The sequence below is a fragment of the Hakea prostrata genome, chromosome 5 (assembly GCF_041222555.1).
Source record: "Hakea prostrata isolate BN-2017 chromosome 5, UWA_Hpros_2, whole genome shotgun sequence".
Lineage (NCBI taxonomy): Eukaryota > Viridiplantae > Streptophyta > Magnoliopsida > Proteales > Proteaceae > Hakea > Hakea prostrata.
In genome coordinates this window covers 22,130,003-22,151,270 of record NC_142604.1, presented here as the reverse complement: position 1 = coordinate 22,151,270, position 21,268 = coordinate 22,130,003, and the positions used below count along the sequence as shown (strand labels likewise).

The 21,268-nt window shown below is 36.2% G+C and overlaps 1 protein-coding gene across 1 annotated transcript in view; it reads right to left on the bottom strand.

Annotated features, from left to right (window-relative positions):
- Positions 1 to 21,268, bottom strand: part of IRE (AGC (cAMP-dependent, cGMP-dependent and protein kinase C) kinase family protein) — a 95,498-nt gene that overhangs the window by 58,495 nt on the left and 15,735 nt on the right. The window contains exons 5-6 of the mRNA XM_089154988.1: positions 9,509 to 9,681; positions 9,077 to 9,320 (exon numbers count right to left, since the gene is read on the bottom strand). Coding sequence (XP_089011114.1) covers positions 9,077 to 9,320; positions 9,509 to 9,681 — 417 coding nt within the window. The remainder of the gene's footprint in view (positions 1 to 9,076; positions 9,321 to 9,508; positions 9,682 to 21,268) is intronic.

The following is a 21,268-nucleotide window of genomic DNA, read 5'->3' as shown; positions in this document are numbered from 1 at the left end:
TGACAGTGACTTATTCCTTCGTGCTTATTGTGACTCAGATTGGGCAAGTTGCCCCATGACTTGGCAATCTACAACTAAATATTGTGTATTTCATAGTTCTAGTCCTCTTTCTTGGAAATCCAAGAAACAAGCCATTGTGTCCCACTCATCTGCTAAGGCTGAATAACATGCCATGGCCATCACCACTTATGAACTAATGTGGTTAGTTACATTGCTTGGAGATCTTATTATTATGGTACCTTGCCCAATACCTTTATTTTGCGACAATCAGGTTGCTTTGCATATTATTGCAAACCCAGTCTTTTATGAGTGTATCAAACACATAGAGATCGATCATCATGTGGTCCACGATTAGGTTCGACATGGTCTAATTAAACCCACCTCCACCACTAGTGTTGCCCAAGTCACTGATATTTTCACAAAGGCCCTCAAAAAGGATTTGTTTCTTAGTCACAAAGGCAAGTTGGGAGTTCTTGACATTCACTCTCCAACTTGAGGGGGAAAATTAGGCATGATATATCTCTAGTTGTCCTAATTTAAATAATTTCCAAATGATCTCCTAGTTCCATTTCATCACTTTCTTGATTTGGCTTGATTAGTTTCTGATAAGCCCCTTATAACTCACCTCTACAATAGGAAGCATAAGGAAGGAAGCAGGGGATCCAGCACCAACAGAGAGCAGGGGGAAACCAACCAGCAGGGGACAAATGGCATAGTACTATTAGGAGCCTCCACGTGGCAGTAAAGGATGGGTGAGCAGTGAGTTTGTTAGGAAGGTAGAGAATAAGAGAGGGCAGGGGAGGAGGGGAAAAGGGAGGAGAAAACAGTAGTTGCAAGCACAGCTTGCGGGGGGAGGGGAAGACCTTTGGGAAGCTCTGGGTGTGCAGAGGTTCTGGTTCTGGTTATCAGGGGACTGAATGGTTCTTGCTTGAGGAAGGAGAGCAGAACAGCCAAAGTTATGGATTGAGGCTGGTAACATGTATCGGGTGTGATTCTATTGTTCTGTTATTGTCTTTTAATTCCAAGAACTGCATCTCTTCTTTAGATATCTGCTGGTTAGCTGTTGAAGAAGTTTACCAGGTTTACTAAATTGTTAGATATCTGTATTGATTGCTGTATTTGCTGTTTTGGTGATAATGAATGAAAGACTACATTGCTGTTAGTGAGGTTCTGAGTAGGATTCCGGACAAGGAGTTAGGACTTTGGGGAAGGTATAAGAGGGACCTATCAGTTTCTTTATTGAAACCTTTCCATATGTTGTATTTCCATATTTTGTACCTTCCTTTCATTGTTCATAGTTTCCGTAACATCATGGGATGTATGTTGTCTATTTTTTTAAGAATTCTCTCAAATGAAACTTAACCATTTTTCTTATTGAGGTTTCATCTTATTAGCCTCTTCTCCATATCTTCTTTTTCTAATATCAAGACCACCATGGCCTCCCCCTCTCTATCGCCATCAAACCACTACTAACACTTCTGCCTGAACTCTACACTACCACCTCACCACTACATACCCAAAGTCTTGTCTCCCTCTCGCGAGGCTGTTCTTTTAGGCCTTTGGCTGCTCTCTGAGGATTATTTCCCCTGGTGGTGAGCACTTTTTTCTCCCATCGTGGGTCTCTTTTTACCATAAAAAAGGGGGGCTCTAGCCCCCGGGGGCTGGGAGGGCGCCCCCTGCGGAGGCGTTCGGCCGGGGACCCCGCGCACAATGGGAGACCCACCAGCGCCGGGCCCGCCCCGGGCCCCCCCCGGTATAAATCCTTCTATGACAAAGGATCTCTGAGTTTTTTTTTGGTTTCTCATATTTTTTGGATGGGGCGGGCCTTGGCACAATAGTTGGTGGACCATAGTTGTGGCCCTGAGGCCAAGGCATCAAATAGCCTCCCAGAAAAAATTGTTGGGGTAAGACTGAATAGGAAAACTGCCCCCAAGACTCTGCTTATGTAGAAGCCTTTGGTACCGGGTTCACACCTCTCATATTTTTTGGATCAGCAACTATGTCTATTGGATTTACTGGTTCATCTGAAGTAGAGAAGGCTGCAGTTATGCGTGAGCATGACTTTCCCTCTTTCCAGATGAACTCTCTTAACCTTAAGGGTCAATTACCTATGTTGGTCTCGATCTGTTACACTTGCATTTAGTTCACAAGGTCTTGTAGGCCATCGTCTTGGCACTTTTGATGCATTTTGGATTTCTAGAAACAGCCTCAGGTGTAGGGATTCCTAATGGGAGACAAAATGGAGAAGAAGGAAACTTGAGAAGAAATTTGAGTCGTAGGGGGAAGGGAAAAGAAAACTCATAAGAGGAAGAAGAAGGAAGAGAAAAAGAGAAGGGGGTGGGGAAGGGGCACACATCCACGCACAAAGCTCAAGCTTTAGATCATCCTTTTTTCCCCGTTCTCAATAGGCAGATTACAGGCATTTATATAATAATAATAGAGATACTCCAATAAGAAAACAGCTATACTAGGACTCTTAGCAATTCCTAAGTACCCTATCTGAATTAAAAAGCTGCTTACACAATTATCCCATAACTAACAAAAAACCTAATTAACTATTAAAAAATCACTTGACCCACTGTTCATGTCACTTAGTGTGTACAGTAACCGAAGTCCCTTTTTTCACTAAGAAGCTTCAGTCTCTATCACAAATTAGCTGGCTACAGGCCCACATGATCAATTGTTCTCTCCTACAATCAGCAAACAATTAGTGGATAATTTTGCGAAATATTTTCCCTTCAAATTAAATTCCTCAAAACAGATTGCTTAGATTAAAAAAATTCATGCGATTGGAACTTCATCTCAAATCGTGCTCCCTCTATACCAACACCATTAGGTGTAGGTCATGTGAAGAGAGATCCCCACACGAGCAGTTAAAATCATAGGTTTAGGTTTAGGTTATTTTAATTTTTAATCAGACCATTAACTTTTTTATTTACATTTTAATTGAAGTTCTTCTATTTTGGGATGAATGATTGTAATTGAAGTTGTAATTCCAACAGGAAAACTGAATTTATTATTTATGTGAACATACAAGTTAATAGTAACTCAAGTCCTGACTGAGTCGTAGTTTCTATTTTAGTCCCAGTTTTAGTCTAAGTCTTATGTTAGCCAATGTGGCTATATTAATTGATGTAATAGCCATGGTTTGAGATCTCAGTCTCGACTGAGATCTTGGCTAAGATCTGGTAAAAAGATCATGACAACTCCAGTGAATTTGAGGCACATCTCAGTGGGTTAAGGGCTCGGGTTGCGTTGAAACTTGTTATTTAGCCTATTTTAGGCCTTTTAAACATAGTGGTGACCTTCGATATGTGAGGAAACAAGTGTATATTTGAGTTCCAACTTGACACAAACTTTGAAACCAAAATGCTGAAGGAGTGAACATGCAAACCAATAAAACATGAAATACACAACATTAATTGTTATGAATTGTAAAGAATCCCAAGATCTTTAACTAGTACTAGGTAAGAGAAGAAGAAAGAGAAATTGAGGGAGAAGAAGAAAGAATAATTGGAGATTAGGGTTAGGCAATAGAATTTGTGTGTTCTACCGTACCAGCAAGTATATATTTATAATAAACTGAAATAGAATTACAAAAGGAAATATAACTCTTAACTATTACCTAATTAAGCCTAAAGCTTAGTAGGAAACTAATTATAGATTAGGACACTAACAACTAAAACCTAAACCAATAAGGAAACCACAATAGTGGGACTCCTCCTATTGTGTTACATCATATTGTCACTCATTATGTCTAACACTCCCCCTCAAGCTGGAGTATACACAAAAAAAATCTACAGCTTAGACAAATAAGAATAATATTAAAAGGCAGCACAAGTCCTGAACTGTATAGCAATCAAACACTAGTAAGCTCAAATCAGAACCCCAATCAATAGCGTAAATCCATGTCTTCACAGCAACCAACAAAAACATCAAACATCCTTCCCTATGAAGGTCTCAAAATGCAACATGCAACAGCAATAGAGAAGTCCATCAAATGTAGCACCTAACAGCTACAAAAAATTCCACCAAATGTAGCACCTGCTACATTAAAGTTTATAAAAATTGCAGCTCCAATGCTTGCACAAAAAAAAATCTCATGCAAGTGCAACTCCCAATGGCTACAAAAAAAAAAAAATCTTTCATAAGAAAGGCACTCCAACAATCAGACTCACACTCAAGTCCATTAAAATCTAGAAAAAGTTTCTTGTAGTTGACATCTTCAATCTCCCCCTCATGTGTATCATAACATATGATCAAAAGCAATTAATAATCACCCCAAATGATAAATGTCTCACCAAATGACATAACAAAAGATCCCATAAATAAAATCCCAATATGTCTTCAATCATCCACATAAAATGACAATAAAATCCCAAATTGATGTGATCCACTGTCCACTAAATGACAACATTAGTAATTAATCCACCAATCCCAACTCAATCACGGGTTCCAAACCCTTTTCACAACTCATGAGCTTACAAATCAGAAAATTGGTGCAAACCATAATTTTTCAAAGGGTGATTGGTAAATAAAGGAAAGGAATGGCAAATCTGTAAATATCATAAAACTGAAACGAGATTGGCATGAATGTAATCAGAAAAATCTCCAAATGGAAAACAAACAAAAGCCAAAGAGTAAACTTGGAAGAATAAGCCTAAATTTAAGGAAACAGAGAGGGGACCAATCCTAATTAGATCTCTAACCAAAACAACAATGGGAAAACCTAATAAAGCAAATCTATCTTACCAAAAACAAAATAGAGAAATTCTAGGAATGAAAGAAAAGGGAAGTTAGGATTCGAGAAAAAAAGGCAGAAGAAAGTTATCAATCTGAGGGGGGGGGGGGAAAGGAATTGTATTAGAAAGGCCTAAACCAAAAAGGGAAGGGGGTGGTGATCTGAAAAAGAAAAAGTCAAAGGATGTAATGAGAGATAAAATGCAAACAAAAAAATAGGGATCTAAGAAGTGGAATAAGAGAAAGGACAGGGTCAATAATAACAACTGAAAATAAAAACTTTAAAAGGAAATAAATTAAGCCTAAGAAAGGAATCAATCTTGGAACAGTGACAGTTTACTACTTGACAGTAATGGCTCTAACATCTAACCAGGGAAACAAAGGGGAAAGGGGAAAACCTGCAACTGACGACAAGCAATAGAGAACCCAAGAGTACCTATAGACTGCACTAAGAACAGTGGGAGAAGACCTTCAACTAATGAAACCAACCAGAATCAGGGGTTCACGATTCATCATTAAGTCATCAATCAAAAAGTCCAGCAAGAGATTTCATACCCAGATCTGTAATATCCTCCTCTTTCTCTCTTTCTCTTTCTCTTTCTCAAAGAAAGAAACTCCAAAAAAGCCATGACAACTGCAAGAACGAGATTGAACGACAAAGTGCTCCCAGAAAACAAAAAAAAAAAAAAAAAAAAAAACCACCCACCAAGAGACGAACCCTTTTTTTTTTTTGCACGAGCGAACCATCACGATTGATCAGAAATCATACCTTTAACTTCTTGATCAGATCCGACAAGACCTTCATTTTACCTTTGGATGGACACAGAGATAAAACTTAAAATTAAAATCTTAGAACAAATGCTATGGAGAACCAGAATCCGTAACCCTCAAAGATCCTGATCATCACTATTATTGTATTAACCATAGAAAATTAGAAAATGAAATCCATGTTCAATTAGGAAAAACTAGGATTTCGTTCTTCAACCAGAAGCCTAAAGTGACTCTCAAATAGACAATAGATTATGGCTATGATACCATAAAAACAATCCCAAGATCTGTATCCAATACTATTTAGAAAAAAGAAGAAAAATAAATTAAGGGAGAAGAAGAGAGAATAATTGGAGAAAAGGGTTGGGCTATAGAATCTGTATTCTACTGTACCAGCAAGCACATATTTATAACAAACGAAAATAGAACTACAAAAGTAATATACTCAATATAAATCTTAACTCTTACCTAATTAAGCCTAAAGCTCAGTAGGAAACTCACATAAATTAGGAGACTGATAACCAAAACCTAAACCAATAAGGAAATAACGATAGGGGGACTCCACCTATCGTTATACATCATATTATCTCTCATTTTCTCTAACATAAATGAAAACATAAGGGTTTATAGAGATAACATACATCAAACAACTTCAATTGTTCACAATTCCACATTATGATATTACAACATGACAAGAGTACAAGGGTACAAGCATCATGAGTGCAAGAGCGAAAGAAAAATAATGACCATGACTAAGCAGCTCCTTCTCCAACTCTAAGGTTGTAGCCCTTCTAATGGAGATTAACAAACATTAAATCATTTTCAAATAAAAGTATTTCTAGTTTTTTTTTAATTATTTCTTATAAAATATTTTTTAATTCAAAAAATTCAAAATACAAATTAATAATATAAACATAATTTTTGTTACATGAAATTGTAAATGGGGCAAAGATATTCAACATACATTTAATCCACAATCAAACACATAATGTAAAATATATTATTGGAAATAGAGGAAAAAAACCTCAACTTCCTTGAAAATGGCTTTAAAATCACTTGGTTCTTGTTGATTACTTCTTGTAGATGAACTAAGTAAAGTGTTGGTGAAGAGTAGGGGAAGTTCCTGTGGTTTTTTTTATAAGAATCTAGCCTAATGGAAGAACAGCAAATGGGGAAGCAAAAAGGTCGAGATGAGATTAAGATGGACGAGATATCTCGTCTCGACTCAACGAGACTTGCAATTTAAATGGACAACTTGAACTGGTATCTCAATTTGACTGAGATCTCGGCTGAGATGAGGAATTCTCTAGGTTTTGCAAGGGATCCCTATTGGATTTTGCAAAATATCAAGAACTCCACCAAGATCTCGGCAAGATCTCGTGGGACCTTGAACCATGGTAAAAGCTCAGTTGAGCCCACAATTTGATTAATAAAAATCTATTCCGTGCATTGTTGCTTTTTGAGTTAATGTTACTAATTCCCTATTTCTCTCCTATGATTTCCCTAACCTGTCCCATTTGATTTCCATTGAAGAAGCTTTTAAGATTGTAGAAAATTCTCAAAGTTGAAGGGTTGATTCAAGCATCACATGAGCTATTCTTCAATAAAGTGAGTTCTTTTTATTTCTAGTCCTCTAAAATTCCAATTTCCAATATGATCACTCTTTTTTCCTATTTTCGATTTCCTTAGACCCTAGCCATTAATATCTATCTCTAGCCCTAACAAACAATTAGTATCCATTAGAAAACCATCCCATAGCCTATACCTATCATCCCCTTCTTCCACTTAGGAGCATGCATCAAAATTCCATCCAAAATCCAAAGTTTTACAACCCCTTTCTTGAATTTTTGTACTCTCCAAAAAACTGAAATTTCAAACTCAGATCTACACCAATATAACCATTAGAACAGTCCCAAACCTGGATCATTCCTATGTAACATTACCCAAGTTTTCTCCAAGTTTCACCCTATTCAAGTAACTTTTCATCCCATATCTCAAGAACCCACCCCATCCATCTGTACACTCCATTCCTCTAAATCTCTCCAAAATTATCTAACCACTAAAACCTATGTTGTTATGTCTCCCAATCAAATGTCCCAAAATCCTAAAACCCTAAAATCTTATACTTTTTTGAGTAGAGCTTCTAGAAAGCTGACCCTCAGTTGAATCTCTTCTATTGAGGGTTGCATCACTCCAGGATAAATGTGAAACTGAAATGCCACGTTATGACAATCTGCTCAACTCAGCTGAACCTGCTACCACTGAGAGTACTTCCTCCTTGAGAATGTTGCTGCCATCTGAAAAGTTGCAAAAGTGATGTATTCAAAGGTTGGTACTGATGCTTATCCATCAATTGCAGTAAAAGGAACTCAACCTCTTTTAGCATCATAAAATGCATGGATACTATCAGACTTTGGATTTTTATGGGAAGTTAATCCTAAATGGGAAGTTAATGCTACTGCTTATCAGAAGTGGGAGGACAAATTCCATGTATATAATTTTCTGACTGGTCTAAACATGGAGTATGATCAGATTTGTACAAGATTTTTCCATAAATTATAGAACACCAATATAGACAATGATTTTTGCAATTTGATCATTTAGATGTGCTAATATAACCTCAAATAGGGCTTCAGTGAATTTGAATTTATACTTCAAGAATGTGTAGATGTGTGAAAATATGCTCAAACGCTACAAGCAAGCATGAGTTTGAATCCAAAATACCATGGATGTGCATTTATAGACCTGGAAGAAAGCTGTCCAAGAAGAACCAAACCCAAAAGATGCATGAAACCCACCAAAATCTGGAAGAATCTGCACTCGAATTTGTTCTTGATATCTCAGCGATCATGACCCCCCTGAAATGCTGATATGAGATGGAATCTTGAAATATAGTCATCCCTCCCCTTTGGGATTCAGATCTCACCAGGTCTGGGCCTCTCTTCCCCGACTTTCTACTATCCTTCCCCATGTAGACAAAATCATCTGGTTTTGATTTGGTCCTCTTCTTTTCTCTTTCTTATTACTTAGACCAATAAATATCCACACATGTCTGATTATCTCCCCTTTCTTGATCTCCATTTTCCCCACTTAATTCTTTTGTTGGACCTTAACATGCTACCGATGTCCTAGAACCCATCCGCTCCATCAATGTAGCCAAATTTCAAACAAATCTGACAACCATTCAAACTCCGCTTTATTGTCGACATGTGCAAAATCCATGCGGACCACCCTATTTATGCTACAGAATTTGGAGAACTGTAACCAATTACAGTATCTCTTAGCAGATATGATGCTTTATGTGCTTCAATTTATTGGATTCGTTCCTTCCAAACTTAGATATGTATAGTTTAACTTCCCCACCAATCAGTGACAAATAATAAATAAAAGGTATCGAAGATCCAAAGAATTGCTTATATGGAATTGTTTTAGTTAATCTTGCTTACCTCCTAAAAGAAGAATAATTCCCACAGAAAAATATTTGATGTAAAATCAAGGAATACAAGCATTGAAATACATTGACAACTTAGTCATAATATCAAGCATTAAGCACAGTAAATATACTAACCTTTATAGCAAATAAGTCACCAGTTGCTCTTTTCCTTGCAAGAAAAACTCGTCCAAATGCCCCTCGGCTGATTGGCTTTATTATTTCAAAGTCCTCAATAGATGTCCGGTCCTTACAGTTTGGCATGTTCGCCCGTAAGCTACGAACACCATCATCATCACATGAACTGTACTCATCAAGCATGATGTTTGATGAATCAATTTTTTCATCATCTATCTGTGCACAAAGATGTACATATTTTTCCCTGTAGAGATAGGAAAGTTGGATCTAAGTTTAGGGAGTGTGACGTGCATTGAGGAAAATACAAACATAACTTTATCAGAGACAAATAATAAACACAAACTTGAAAAGAGAATCCTATGATAAGATTCAACTGTTCTACAGATGACAGACAGAATTGATGAAGGAATTATGTTAAACAACTGAACTCACTGCAGCAATTTTTCTATCCGCCTTCCAAATGTCTCAACAATAAGTGCATCCACCTTCCTATCCTCAATGGCATACTTCAGATCTTCAAGATGGCAAACCAAATACTCCAATGCACTGTAGTCGTTAGTGTTTATGCTGGCCACAGCATGGGCAATATCCAATAGTTTGTTTATCTGCCATTGCATTAACTTCATAAAACAAACCTTTTAAGCAACTATAAAACTATAACTCAAAACATATTATCTGTGACTTTGGTTATAAGAGCCTATCACATGTTCAATATAAATGTGGTAGGCAGTGCAATTAAACCCAATTAAAAAAACAGAAGGAAGAATAATATCCAAGAAAAAGGAAAAGTAATAAGAAAGGGGAAAAAGAAGCAATATAACAAGGAGAAGAAATCTAATTCGAGGACAGGAATATTTTTCAAACAATTTTACAAGATATAAAGCTTCATTTAATCGAAGTAACAAACACAACATATTAGTATGGAATGTGAGGTAACAAATGCAGATCGAGCAGATCTGGTGGATCTCATGGGCCTAGGCAGATGGGCCCAAAGAGACTTTAAGGCTGTGATTTTGCTGAGAAAGGAAAACAGATCTGAGAGATTATGCTTGAGAAATATGCCCCAGTCTAATGGGAAGTACTCATGGACAGCTCAATCCAGATCTGACGGTCAGACTGAAATAAATAAAATAACAAAAGATGATGAACATTATAGAGAATATAATGAATGAGGCTTACTGTAGAGAGGTTCAAAAGGGGGGGGGGTGTACTCAGTACATGTTCTCCACCACCCATAGAACTATAACTAGTGAGACGAAACTTGAGGCCAAAAGAAAAAAAATACAACGACGAGATTTTGCTTCAACTGAGTTTGACCAAACTATTGTGTATAGAAAGTGCTTTGACTCGCTCGAGTCGAGACAACTCATCAGATCTCAATCTAGTTTCAAGCATATTTTGCCAAGTTTTCTTCTACCAGATCCAATCTTGGAACTTCTTTGAATATTTTGCCAGTCAGAGAAGATGCTGTTGGTGATCATTAGCCATCTACTCCACATTTACAAGGATTGTTGCCCATTTCAAGCAAATCGAAAAAGAGTAGAAACCAACTGAAATCTGTTTCAAAAACATAGGAGCTGGTGAAGCTGCTTTATTTTTTAGCATGTATTGGCAGGTTGGCAATTGACATCATGTTTTGGATGTAGGACCATAAGCTGTATATTTGGATTGCAAGTAACTTTGAACTTGTGTCTTGTATAAATACAGTCATAGAACAAAATTCAGTCGAAACATGCAAAATTTCGGTTGAAATTTCTCATGTTGGGTAGGTCGAAACGAAAAACAGGGGATCGAAAAAAAGTCCCAAATTTCGAACGAAATTGTTGAAAATTCGACAATTTTGGTCGAAACCACCTAAATTTCAATTGATTGGACTATGGGTTGAAACTGTCAAAATTTTAACATTGGGTTGAAACCGACTCAAACAGTGAGCCGAACCAGCTGAACCAGCGGGTTCACTTTTATAAAAAGTCACCTTCTTTGATCGAAACTGTACAAAAGCAAGGGTGGAAGCAGGTAGTTTCGACTCGAATTTCCCCCAGATTTTCGACCTGATTTTCATGGTTTTGGTTAAGCACTCCTTTGTTGATTTAGGCCCTTGTCGATTTAGGCCCTTCTTGGTGGATTATTTCACTTTTTTCAAGCTTTTCGCAATGTAATATAAGTTTCCCCCTTTTTTTTTCCTTTCTTTAATAGTCAAATGGTGTTGGAATGTTTTGAATTTTTTCCCCCTGGTCTCTAGTAGGTAGATTTACAAGTGGTTGTTGTTGGATTTGATCTTTGTAGTGTTCTACATTTTTATTTTTCTGATTTTAAAAAATACCTAAAATTTACATTTTTTTTATTTGCTTCATGCTCAAAGCATATTGGATTGAGTTGAAATTATTATGTGTTCTCTAATAGGTAGATTTACATACATAATTGATTGAATCTGATTTTTGAAGTGTTTTATAATGTTTTCTGATTATTCTTGTATTTTATAATAATTATAAAAAATATTTTAATTATAAAAATTATTTTTAATTCGGAAAAGAAAATTTGAAATGTTTATAAATACCTTAGTTTACAAGTAATGTGTGTGTAGTGTCTTTAGCCTAAAATTAAAGTGTTGGGTTTGTATTTTAATGATGATTATTATGTATGTTTGTATCAAGTACAAACTTTTGAGACAGAGACTCAAAAACTCGATATAGTAGGCCTTTAATGGAAGATAGGAAGAAGTCAGAGTGTAAATATTGTTTGAAAAAGATTGGATTAGGTGGTGCCATTCGACTGAAGATCCATCTAGTGGGAGGGGACCACAATGTGGTTGGATGCTCCAATATCCCTAATGAAGTTAAAGTGGCAATGGAAAAATATGTGATAGGATGGCAAGAGAAAGAGGGCATAGAAGAAGGCAAAGAGGGATGAGTTTCAGACAGCATGCTTAGAGGAGGTGGGAGAGAAAAATGTGGATCCAGATGATGCATCATCCCCAAAGGCAGAGATGGAGAGAGTACTCAAGATGAGTAGGGAGTCTCATCGACTAGATGAGATCAAGAGGACACAGAGAGCCAAAGTGCAGGGTCATCTAGAGATCCAAATTTTGAGAGGGCAAGCAGAAGCAACTCTAGTATGAGGAGGAGCCAAAGTGTCAAAGAGTTAGCTCCCTTACCATGGGCTACACGACCTCAACCTAGTGCCACATGTTGCACTTAGACCCAGTGTCACATTTACTGCTTCTAAACCCATTATCATAGATCCCGATGTGCAGATACTACGCATTGATCCTAACTTGTTTGCAAGACCACAAACAAAACAAAAGAAATTAAAGCATGTGGGGTAATGTGAAGGAGAAGGTGGGGATGACCTTTTCTATCTGGACATTATATCATAGTTTTCCTACAAATGATGCATAGGGGCCTTATTATAAGGTGATGGTGGATGAAATCAGTGGTGCTGGACATGGGGTGGTTGGGCCAACAACATATAAGATATATAATGTATACCTCCCATGACATAAGGAAGACATAAAGACCTCCATTGATGGTCTTAAGCCGATGTGGAGACACTCTGGGGTGACAGACTGACAATGATGTGTGATGGTTGGAGTGGCCCCATTAGACAGTCTATCATCAATTTTATGCTGAATAGTGATGGGAGGACAGTGTTCCACAAGTCTGTTGATGCATCCGGTTACAAAAAGGATGCAAAATACATATATGGGTTGCTAAAGAGTGTGGTGAAAGAGGTTGGAGTCGAGCACATGGTGCAGATTGTAACTGATAATGGCTCCAATTTCAAGAAGGCTGGGATGAAGTTGATGGAGAATCCCACCTATAGGCTCTTCTGGACTCCTTGTGTGGCACATTTTATTGATTTGATGTTGAAAGACATCGAGGTAAATCAAATTTGTGGAGAAGGTTGTTCAGCAGGCTCAACATGTGACCACATTCGTATATAACCATGGATATGCATTGGATATGTTGAGGAAGATGAGGTGGTGACTTGGTAAGGGTTGGGGTCACAAGATTTGTTACAAATTGGATTAACTTGAAGAGTTTTGAGAAGAAGAAAACCCAACACATGCGATGTTTGCATCTGAAGAGTGGTTCGGTTGGCCCCAATCAAATTCACCGGTAGGGAAGAGCAGCACGGGCTACCATATCCAGTGATACCTTTTGGGAAAATCTAAAAGTTGTTGTGAAGCTTCTAGACCCTATGGTGACAGTCTTGAAGTTGGTACATCAACAAAGGAAACCAACTTTACCACATATATGGGTTGTAGTGGAGATAATGAAGGAGATGGTTGGGAAGGTATATCTTAAGGGCAACCACAAATTCCTTGATATCATCCAAGAGAGGTGGGAAAGGCAGTTGAAACATCCATTGCATTTGGCTAGTGAGTAAAAAGTTATTAAATTTTCAAGTTATTACTTAATAGTTAATACTTATTTTGTTGTTGTGTAGTTTCTTACCATCTCATTTGTTGGTGTTGAAGTTTGGGCTGTTCATGTTACTGTTCACGTGAATAGTAACATGAACAATGTTATGTCATTATTCCTTGTTTCCTTTTTAGATATGCTACTCTTTCTAATTTAAGAATCTTGCTACACAAGTTTTGGTAGTTCTTAGAAAGCATAGTTTCTATTTAATGTTAGTTTCTATTTTGGAACTTTCTATTTTGGACAGATTTATGAGTCCATGAGATGTACTTATTCTTTCCTTTTTAAGAGGACAACATGGCTTGCTTCTCAAGTTGTATTTCTAGACCATGAAATCTATAAATAGAGAGGCTGTGATTCTAAGAGAGTAAGCTAGAATCGCAGCCCATTGTTGCTTCTTTTGCATCTCTTCTTCTTTTTCTTCTTCTTCTTCTCTAAATTCTTCTTCTCCATTATCTATCAAGTTCAGCTATTGTTTTGATTGATTAAAGTTAATTTTCTAACAGTTGGCTTGTTTGATAGCCAATTATTTGAATCCCAAATACCACTACGGTAGAGAACTTGGGATAAGGACAGTTGATCCATGCAGTCCAGCAAGTAGTGGACAAGTTGGAAACAAATCCGGCGAAACAAGCATTAATTAATGATGAGGTAAGATTGTGACATGTGACTTGTGAGATGACTAGTAGTCTATTACTTAAGATAACTACTTGCTTTTTATACTAGCGTTGCAATTATTTATTGTAGTTAAAGGCTTTTAGAGATGCTATTGGTACCTTCAGTCGCTCAGTGGCTATTTAGGCTCGAGAGAACACCACTCTTGGTTAGTCACTTAGTCTAGTCTAAGTTTTAGATACTTTAGTCTAGTCTAAGTCTTAGATACTCAATTTGAGGCTTTTACACAAATTTTTTTTTTTTTTTCCGTTATTAATTTGGTTGGTTATGTTACTTGCAGCTGAGTGGTGGCTACAATATAGGTTAGACTCGACTTGATTGCAGTTAAAGTGCTCTCCCAAACATCTTCTACCACCGGTTGCGAGCATCACTACAGCACATTCAATTTGATGCTAACTCAGAGGACGGTATACGTGCAAAGGGGTGCAACTTATATCGATGCTAACTCGGAGGCACAAACATTTATGAAGCAAATCTTCGGCGTGCAACCCCTACCCCCTAAGGTGAATCAGGACTTCCCTATCCGTACTATGTATTCCCTCAATTTGGATATCTTACGCATGTTGATGACCAGGCCTATAGAGTTGCAGTTGTCGATTACTTCGACAACCATAGGCATCATATGTCATGGGATGTCTATATTCGTTGGCTAGAGAAGAGGATGTCACATGCATAGTACTACTCAAGTCACAGGATGGATCCACCGAGGCACTCCTCTTGGCACTGAGTTAGTGAGTTGTACTTCCCTTTTATTTTTGTTGTTAGTTACATTGTATTTGAATTTTGATGTTTTGAATTGAACTTAGAAGTCATATATTGAATGTTATGTACTTAAGTAGTTAGTTTATTATGTACTTCTCAGTCAACTTTACATTAATGTTATGTACTTTGAATGACATCTACATTGATTTTTTTTAGCAAAATGCATATGCCAATGTGTTCTTTATAGTTTAATTAGCTTAAATGCAGAATACCACCCCAAAACATTCCTTAAAACTTGTCAAAACTTGCACGAAAAAGTCCTGAATTTCCTCGAAAATTTTCAGGTTTTCCACCTAAGTTTCCCATTCACCTAGTTGAAACTTGAGTTTCCCTCGAATTTTTTACTATGAATACAGTTGCTTGCTTAATAAATGTATGAGTTAAGGTCTTTGTATGAGTACATTTTTTGTTAAGGATAGCTATTTCCAACTCGGGGTCCAAAAAGGATCTCTAGTTACATTTTACACATTTTTTTCATAAATCTTAGGGCATCATCATGTTCAAAAGGTACACAATAGGCTGGCCAAAAAGTTTCAACCCCAAATGCCACAATTTACTCTTTAGGATACACTATCAAGTTCAAAAGAAAGAAAAAAAAATAGAGTACATCATATCGAATATGGGTTCCTAATTTGTGCTAGCACCATGAGGTTTATGTGGTTGACGAAAACAACAGATGCAAAAGATTGGAAAAAAAAACAAAAAAGAAAAAAAACAAAAGGGAGACGAAGAAAGAAGTTGGTTGTTTGTTTGGGAAAGGTGAGAGAGATTTAAGAAATAAAGATATAAAAAAAATAAAAAATAAAAAAAGTGGTGATGTCACATGGGAGACAAGAATGTTGAGGCATCAGGCCTTGTATTTTTTTGTGATTACTAAAATATGATTGTGTGAAGAAAAGCTTAAGATTCATTTGGAATCCTCTCCAAGAATCAAGAAAAGCAAAAAGGCAAGTCCAAACAAATGAAATGAGTTATCAAGTATGCATTTCAATTGAAGATCCTTTAATTAACCAAAGTTGATAACCATTGTTAGAATTTCAGCACTTGCAATTAGCCTAGGACTGAAAGGAAATTCAGAAAGAAGAAGAACAAAAGAAGAATAGAAGAAGACTGAAGAAGATGAAAAAGAAAAAGAGAAGAGGGAGAGAGCTTGTGCATGTGTCTTTTGGCTCTCCCCTGGTACTTCATTTATAATGTAAAATCAAGTCTAACTAAACTACAACAAAAAGGAAAACAATATATTGTATAAAATCTCCCAAATCTACTAAAAATTACACTATCTTAGGGAGATTACTTGTCAACCAAGCAATAAGAAAAATAGGAAGTAACTAAATAGAAACCTAAGCAAAAATAGAAAGTGATATTTTAACACTTCCCTTCAAGTTGGAGTATACATATCACAGGCTCCATCTTAGAATAATAGGAACATATCAAGGAACTTCATTACACTTGAGCATATGTAGCACTAGCAGACACTGATAGTACTTCGCTTAAGAGATAATCAATAGCATCTTAAATAAACAATCTTTATGTTGAATGAACCATCCAACAACAAGAATAATAAACAGCGCCTCGGTGGTGAGGATGAACCCTATCCATAAGTATAGCACCAACAATTACATCAAGGGCACTATCCAAATAATGCCAGTAGTATGGAGGAATCTTCAGACAAGAAGATAACATGTGCAGTCCAAAGTCACATATAAGCTCATTGCAAGAAGGCAAGTAGTAGTTAAAAGTATGGGTAGGAAAAAGACTGTATAGGTTATTGCAGACCAAGTAGGTAGGTAAAAGGCAGTATGGGTTACTGTAGACCAAGTAGGTAGACAAAAGACATTAGTGTGGACCAAGTAGGTAGACAAAAGACAATATATGGTTATTGTGGACTAAGTAAGTAGAACAAAGTATGGGTTATTACAGACCAAGTATTAGATAAAAGGCAGTATAGGTTACTAAAAACCAAATAGGAAGATAAAATGTAGAATGGGTTACTATGAACCAAGTAGATAGATAAAAGGTAGATAGATGTTACTATAGAATACCATCTTAGGAGGATAAAAGATCTTCACAAATAATACTCTTCAAAAGACCTGAGTAAATATAGACTAAGCTTTCAATCTCCCCCTCACATATAGCATTACACACAAAAATAATGATGGCAAATTACCATTATTTTAGAGTCTGAAACAAGGATCTACTTAGGTATTTGAAGGAACCATGTTACCTGATGAATCCAAGCACAAGAATCATTATAGTAAAAAATTCTAACCCCCAACACAAACTCAGATGGGGTAGTAGCGAAAGTAGTAAACCACTAAGCAGTAAGGGAAGCACCAACCAATATCATAGGAAGAGCCAACAACTAGTAGTATGTTCCTGAGCTTCAAAAAGTAGCCATTAACAAAAATATCGAAGTATATGCAAGACATCACAACAAGAATAATAGTGAGGGACCAGTAGTAATAGGTAAAAAATGCTTCACGGTAGCAATTTGCAAGAAAAGAAGCTTCCCCCAAAAAGAGTAATTGTCGATGCAAGTTGTGGATAAGATTCATATTCCATGGGACTAAGGAAGACCTCCAAGAGATGCAATCAATTCTCATAAAAGTGAAGAAAATTTTTCGTGGATCTATATCTCAGCAAATGATGAATGGAACAAATAATGGCAAGGAAATTTTCACTAGATCCTATATCTTCAGCAGATCACAAACTAAACAAATAATAGTAGAAACAACCTTTGTCCTTTAAGCCTTAAGTAGAATTATTAGATAGAAAAAAACATGTCATAAATTAGTAAAGAAGGATCTTAATTACATGGATACAACAGTGATAGGTGGTTGCACACTATGTAAAAGGAAAAAAACTCTGGAAAATGATGAAAAATTAGGGAAGAAGCAATCCCTAAGTTGATTCAACTTGCTCTGATACCATGATAAATTTTAACATTTGCAATTAGCCTAAGGACTAAAAGGAAATTCAGAAAGAAGAAGAATAGAAGAAGACTGAAGAATATGAAAGAGAAAAAAAGAAGAGGGAGCTTGTGCATATGCATATGTCTCTCCCTTGGTACTTTATTTTTAATGTAAAACAATTCTTAGTTTAGGAAAGTCTCATAAACTAAGTTACAGCAAAAAGGAAAATAATATATTGTATAAAATCTCCCAAAGCTGCTAAAAATTACACTATCCTAGCGAGATTACTTGTCAGCCAAGTAATAAGGAAAATATAAAGTAACTAAAATTGAAATTTAAGCTAAGATAGAAAGTGATAGTCTAACAAAATTGAAGACATTCAACTCCTCCATTATGCCTTTAAATGGGTTGTAGTAATCCTACACAGACTTGTCAACTTGCTAAAATTGAAATAGCTTTTCAAAAATTCTATAATTCCAAGTCATATTTTTAGCTTAGGAATAGGTCTATTGCAAGTCATCCCATATTACCTTGGCAGTTTTATGGAACATAACATTGGCTATAATATAGGTTTTATGCTATTCCACATCCAAAATTTTAATGATTGCATCATATTGGATCCAACAAAATTAGAATTTATCAGTCTCAACAAGAGGTTCACCCTCAATGAACTTAAGCTTACCTTTTGCAAGTATATAAACATGAACAACTTGAAAAAAAGAGGAACAAGATGAGGGACATTGAAGTTGCAAGTGTTATTTCATCATGTTTGATTTTCAAGTTTGAGGGTCTTCAAGGAAGAAGATGGTTTGGTTGGTTTTGGTTCAAACTTGGATCAATTTTATTATTGAATTGTTGGTTTAGTTTTGGGATCAAGTCTGGTTCAAATCCTGATTTGTCATTCCTTTCCTTTGTTTGTAATTCTCATCTATTTGGGATTGCTATACTAGATATTAGTTGTCATTAATTGCCCAATGTAATGTTGCACATGAGTGGGAAATTAGAGACTCTTTCTTTATCTACTTAGAATGTGTTGAAGAATATTTTGAGGTGAAGAACTTTATCCTCCTAAGATGGTATTCAATGGTAAGATATACTACCTTTACCAAGGGCAGAACCAGGATTCAACATTGGAGGGGGCCGAAGACGAGAGTCCGAATCACCTCCCCATTAGAGGAGTACTAATGTTTTTTTCCCACACATATTGTGTGGATATGTGTGGGCCCATGTTGGACCCACTGGGGTTCCTACTTTGAAATATTTTATCATATTCAAATGTAGGCCCACATATATTCTGTAGGACCTGCACATTAGAAAATAATTAATTTATTGATCATGATATTTTTTCCTTGACAAAATATAGGTAAATTAAAACAACAATACAAAAAAAAAAAAAAAAAAGGGAATATGATTTCAATCGTATAAAGTTAGATGCAAACCAAAAAATATATTTGGTAGGAGATACAAGCCAATGGTAGTTAGTTACCTTACTAACTATAGATATTTCATTCACAATATGAAATCAAATAATAAAAATACCACAAAAAAATAAAGAAAGAGAGACCATAAAATCAAATAAAAAGAATAACAAAAAAATGAAAAAAAAGAGAAAAATAAATAAATTGAGAAAAAGAGACAATACCTAATTGTGGAGAAGTTTTTTTCCAAAATTTCCTTAACCCATGTTTGTAGAAAGAGAAGAGAATGAATAAGAAGAAAAAAGGAGAGACTAAATAGGGATGGAGGAGTTATTTTCTATTGGGAATGACGTTAATACCCATTATTTTACCTTTAAAACCTATTCTCAATATAAAGGGAGGGCCAAATAGTGATATTTCTGGGAAGAGGAAAAACAAGGAAAGTTAAAGAAACTAATTAACATTTTCAAAAAATGTGGGGGGCCATAGACCCCTCTGGCCCCAACATGGGTCTACCTCTGCCTCTTCCCAACTTGTGGTCCGTAGTAACCTATACTATCTTTTACCTACTTGTGGTCTAAAGTAATTGTTGAAAACATGGATTGAGGTTTTCTAATTAGAATAGGATTATGTTTCCTAATAAGTCTAAAGTTTTATTTTATTTGTTTTATATTTCCTTTTCCTACTTAGTATAGGGCTTAACTAGGTTGTAACTATAAATACCCTATTGGGGTCTTGTGAATAATATACTTTTGATGAGCAATTCTTCACATTACAACATGGTATCAAAGCCTAATTTCGAAGAAAGGAAGAAATAGAGAACTAGAGAAACTTTATCTGTTGTTGTTCTCCTTAACCGTTGTTTTTGTCTCTGCAGTTATCGCTGCCGCTAAACTACAAGCCTAATTTTTTTTCTGACCTTGATTTCTCCTTTGCTCTCTGCTTTGATTCATCCTTCTGGCATTTCCACTCATCTTGAATCGCCGCCATAGCCGCTCCAAGAAGTTCAAGAATTGACTTCTCCAGCTGCTCTATTTCAACCGATCTTGACAAATCTTGGCTTCTATCAGCTGGCTGCAGCGATTCCCTCTCTTTTTTTTTTGGCTTTTATCTCATTTTCTCTCTTCTTCGGAGGTTCTGAACCTCTGCTGGTCTACTGCTTATGTTGCTTTCCGAGAGTGGAAGATATTATTTTGGTTGTGGGTTTTGGTTTCTCAAATCCAAAACTACTGGGTTTGTATTTCCTTGGTTTTGATTCCTGTTGCTTTGGATTGCAAGGTCTCTCCTCTGGTCTTCCAAGAGCGTAGTGCCTTTTCTCAGTTTCTTTTTCTTTTTCTTTTTCTTTTTTCATACAGATGAATCATTCCTTTGATTCATAGGGGCAACTTTTGTAAATTTGAATAGTTCGCGGACTGTTTCGTAATTTAGAAATATTTGGGGGACTTTTTTCGTAATTTTAGAAAAAGTTCAGGGATGTTTTTGCAATTTCCAACAATTTCAAGGACTTTTGAGAAAGTTCAAGGACTTTTCTGCAATAAGGGATTTTTTGTAATTTCAAAAAAAATTCAAGTACTTTTCTACAATTTCAGGGACTTTTTTGTAATTTAAAAAAAAATTAGGGGAGCTATTTGTAAATTTGAATGATTTCTCCTTGTGATGATAGCTAATCCCATATCTCCTTTATCTGGTACATCCGAAGAGTCTCACATGTCTTCCATTAATAGGGATCGTGAGTTTTCTCCGCTTCAGATGACCATTTGTGAACTTAATGGAACAAATTATCTTAGATGGTCTCGTTCAATTTCCCTCATTGTTGGTGCTCGTGGTCTAACTGGCCATCTTGATGAGACTTCTACAAAACCTTCCACACCAAGTTTGTAACTTTCCAAGTGGTATACAGATGAATGCTTGGTCATAGGTTTTTTTATCAACTCCATTGAATCTAGCATAGTAGAGAGTTATCTCCTCCTTCCTAATGCGACAACTATTTGGAAAGTTACT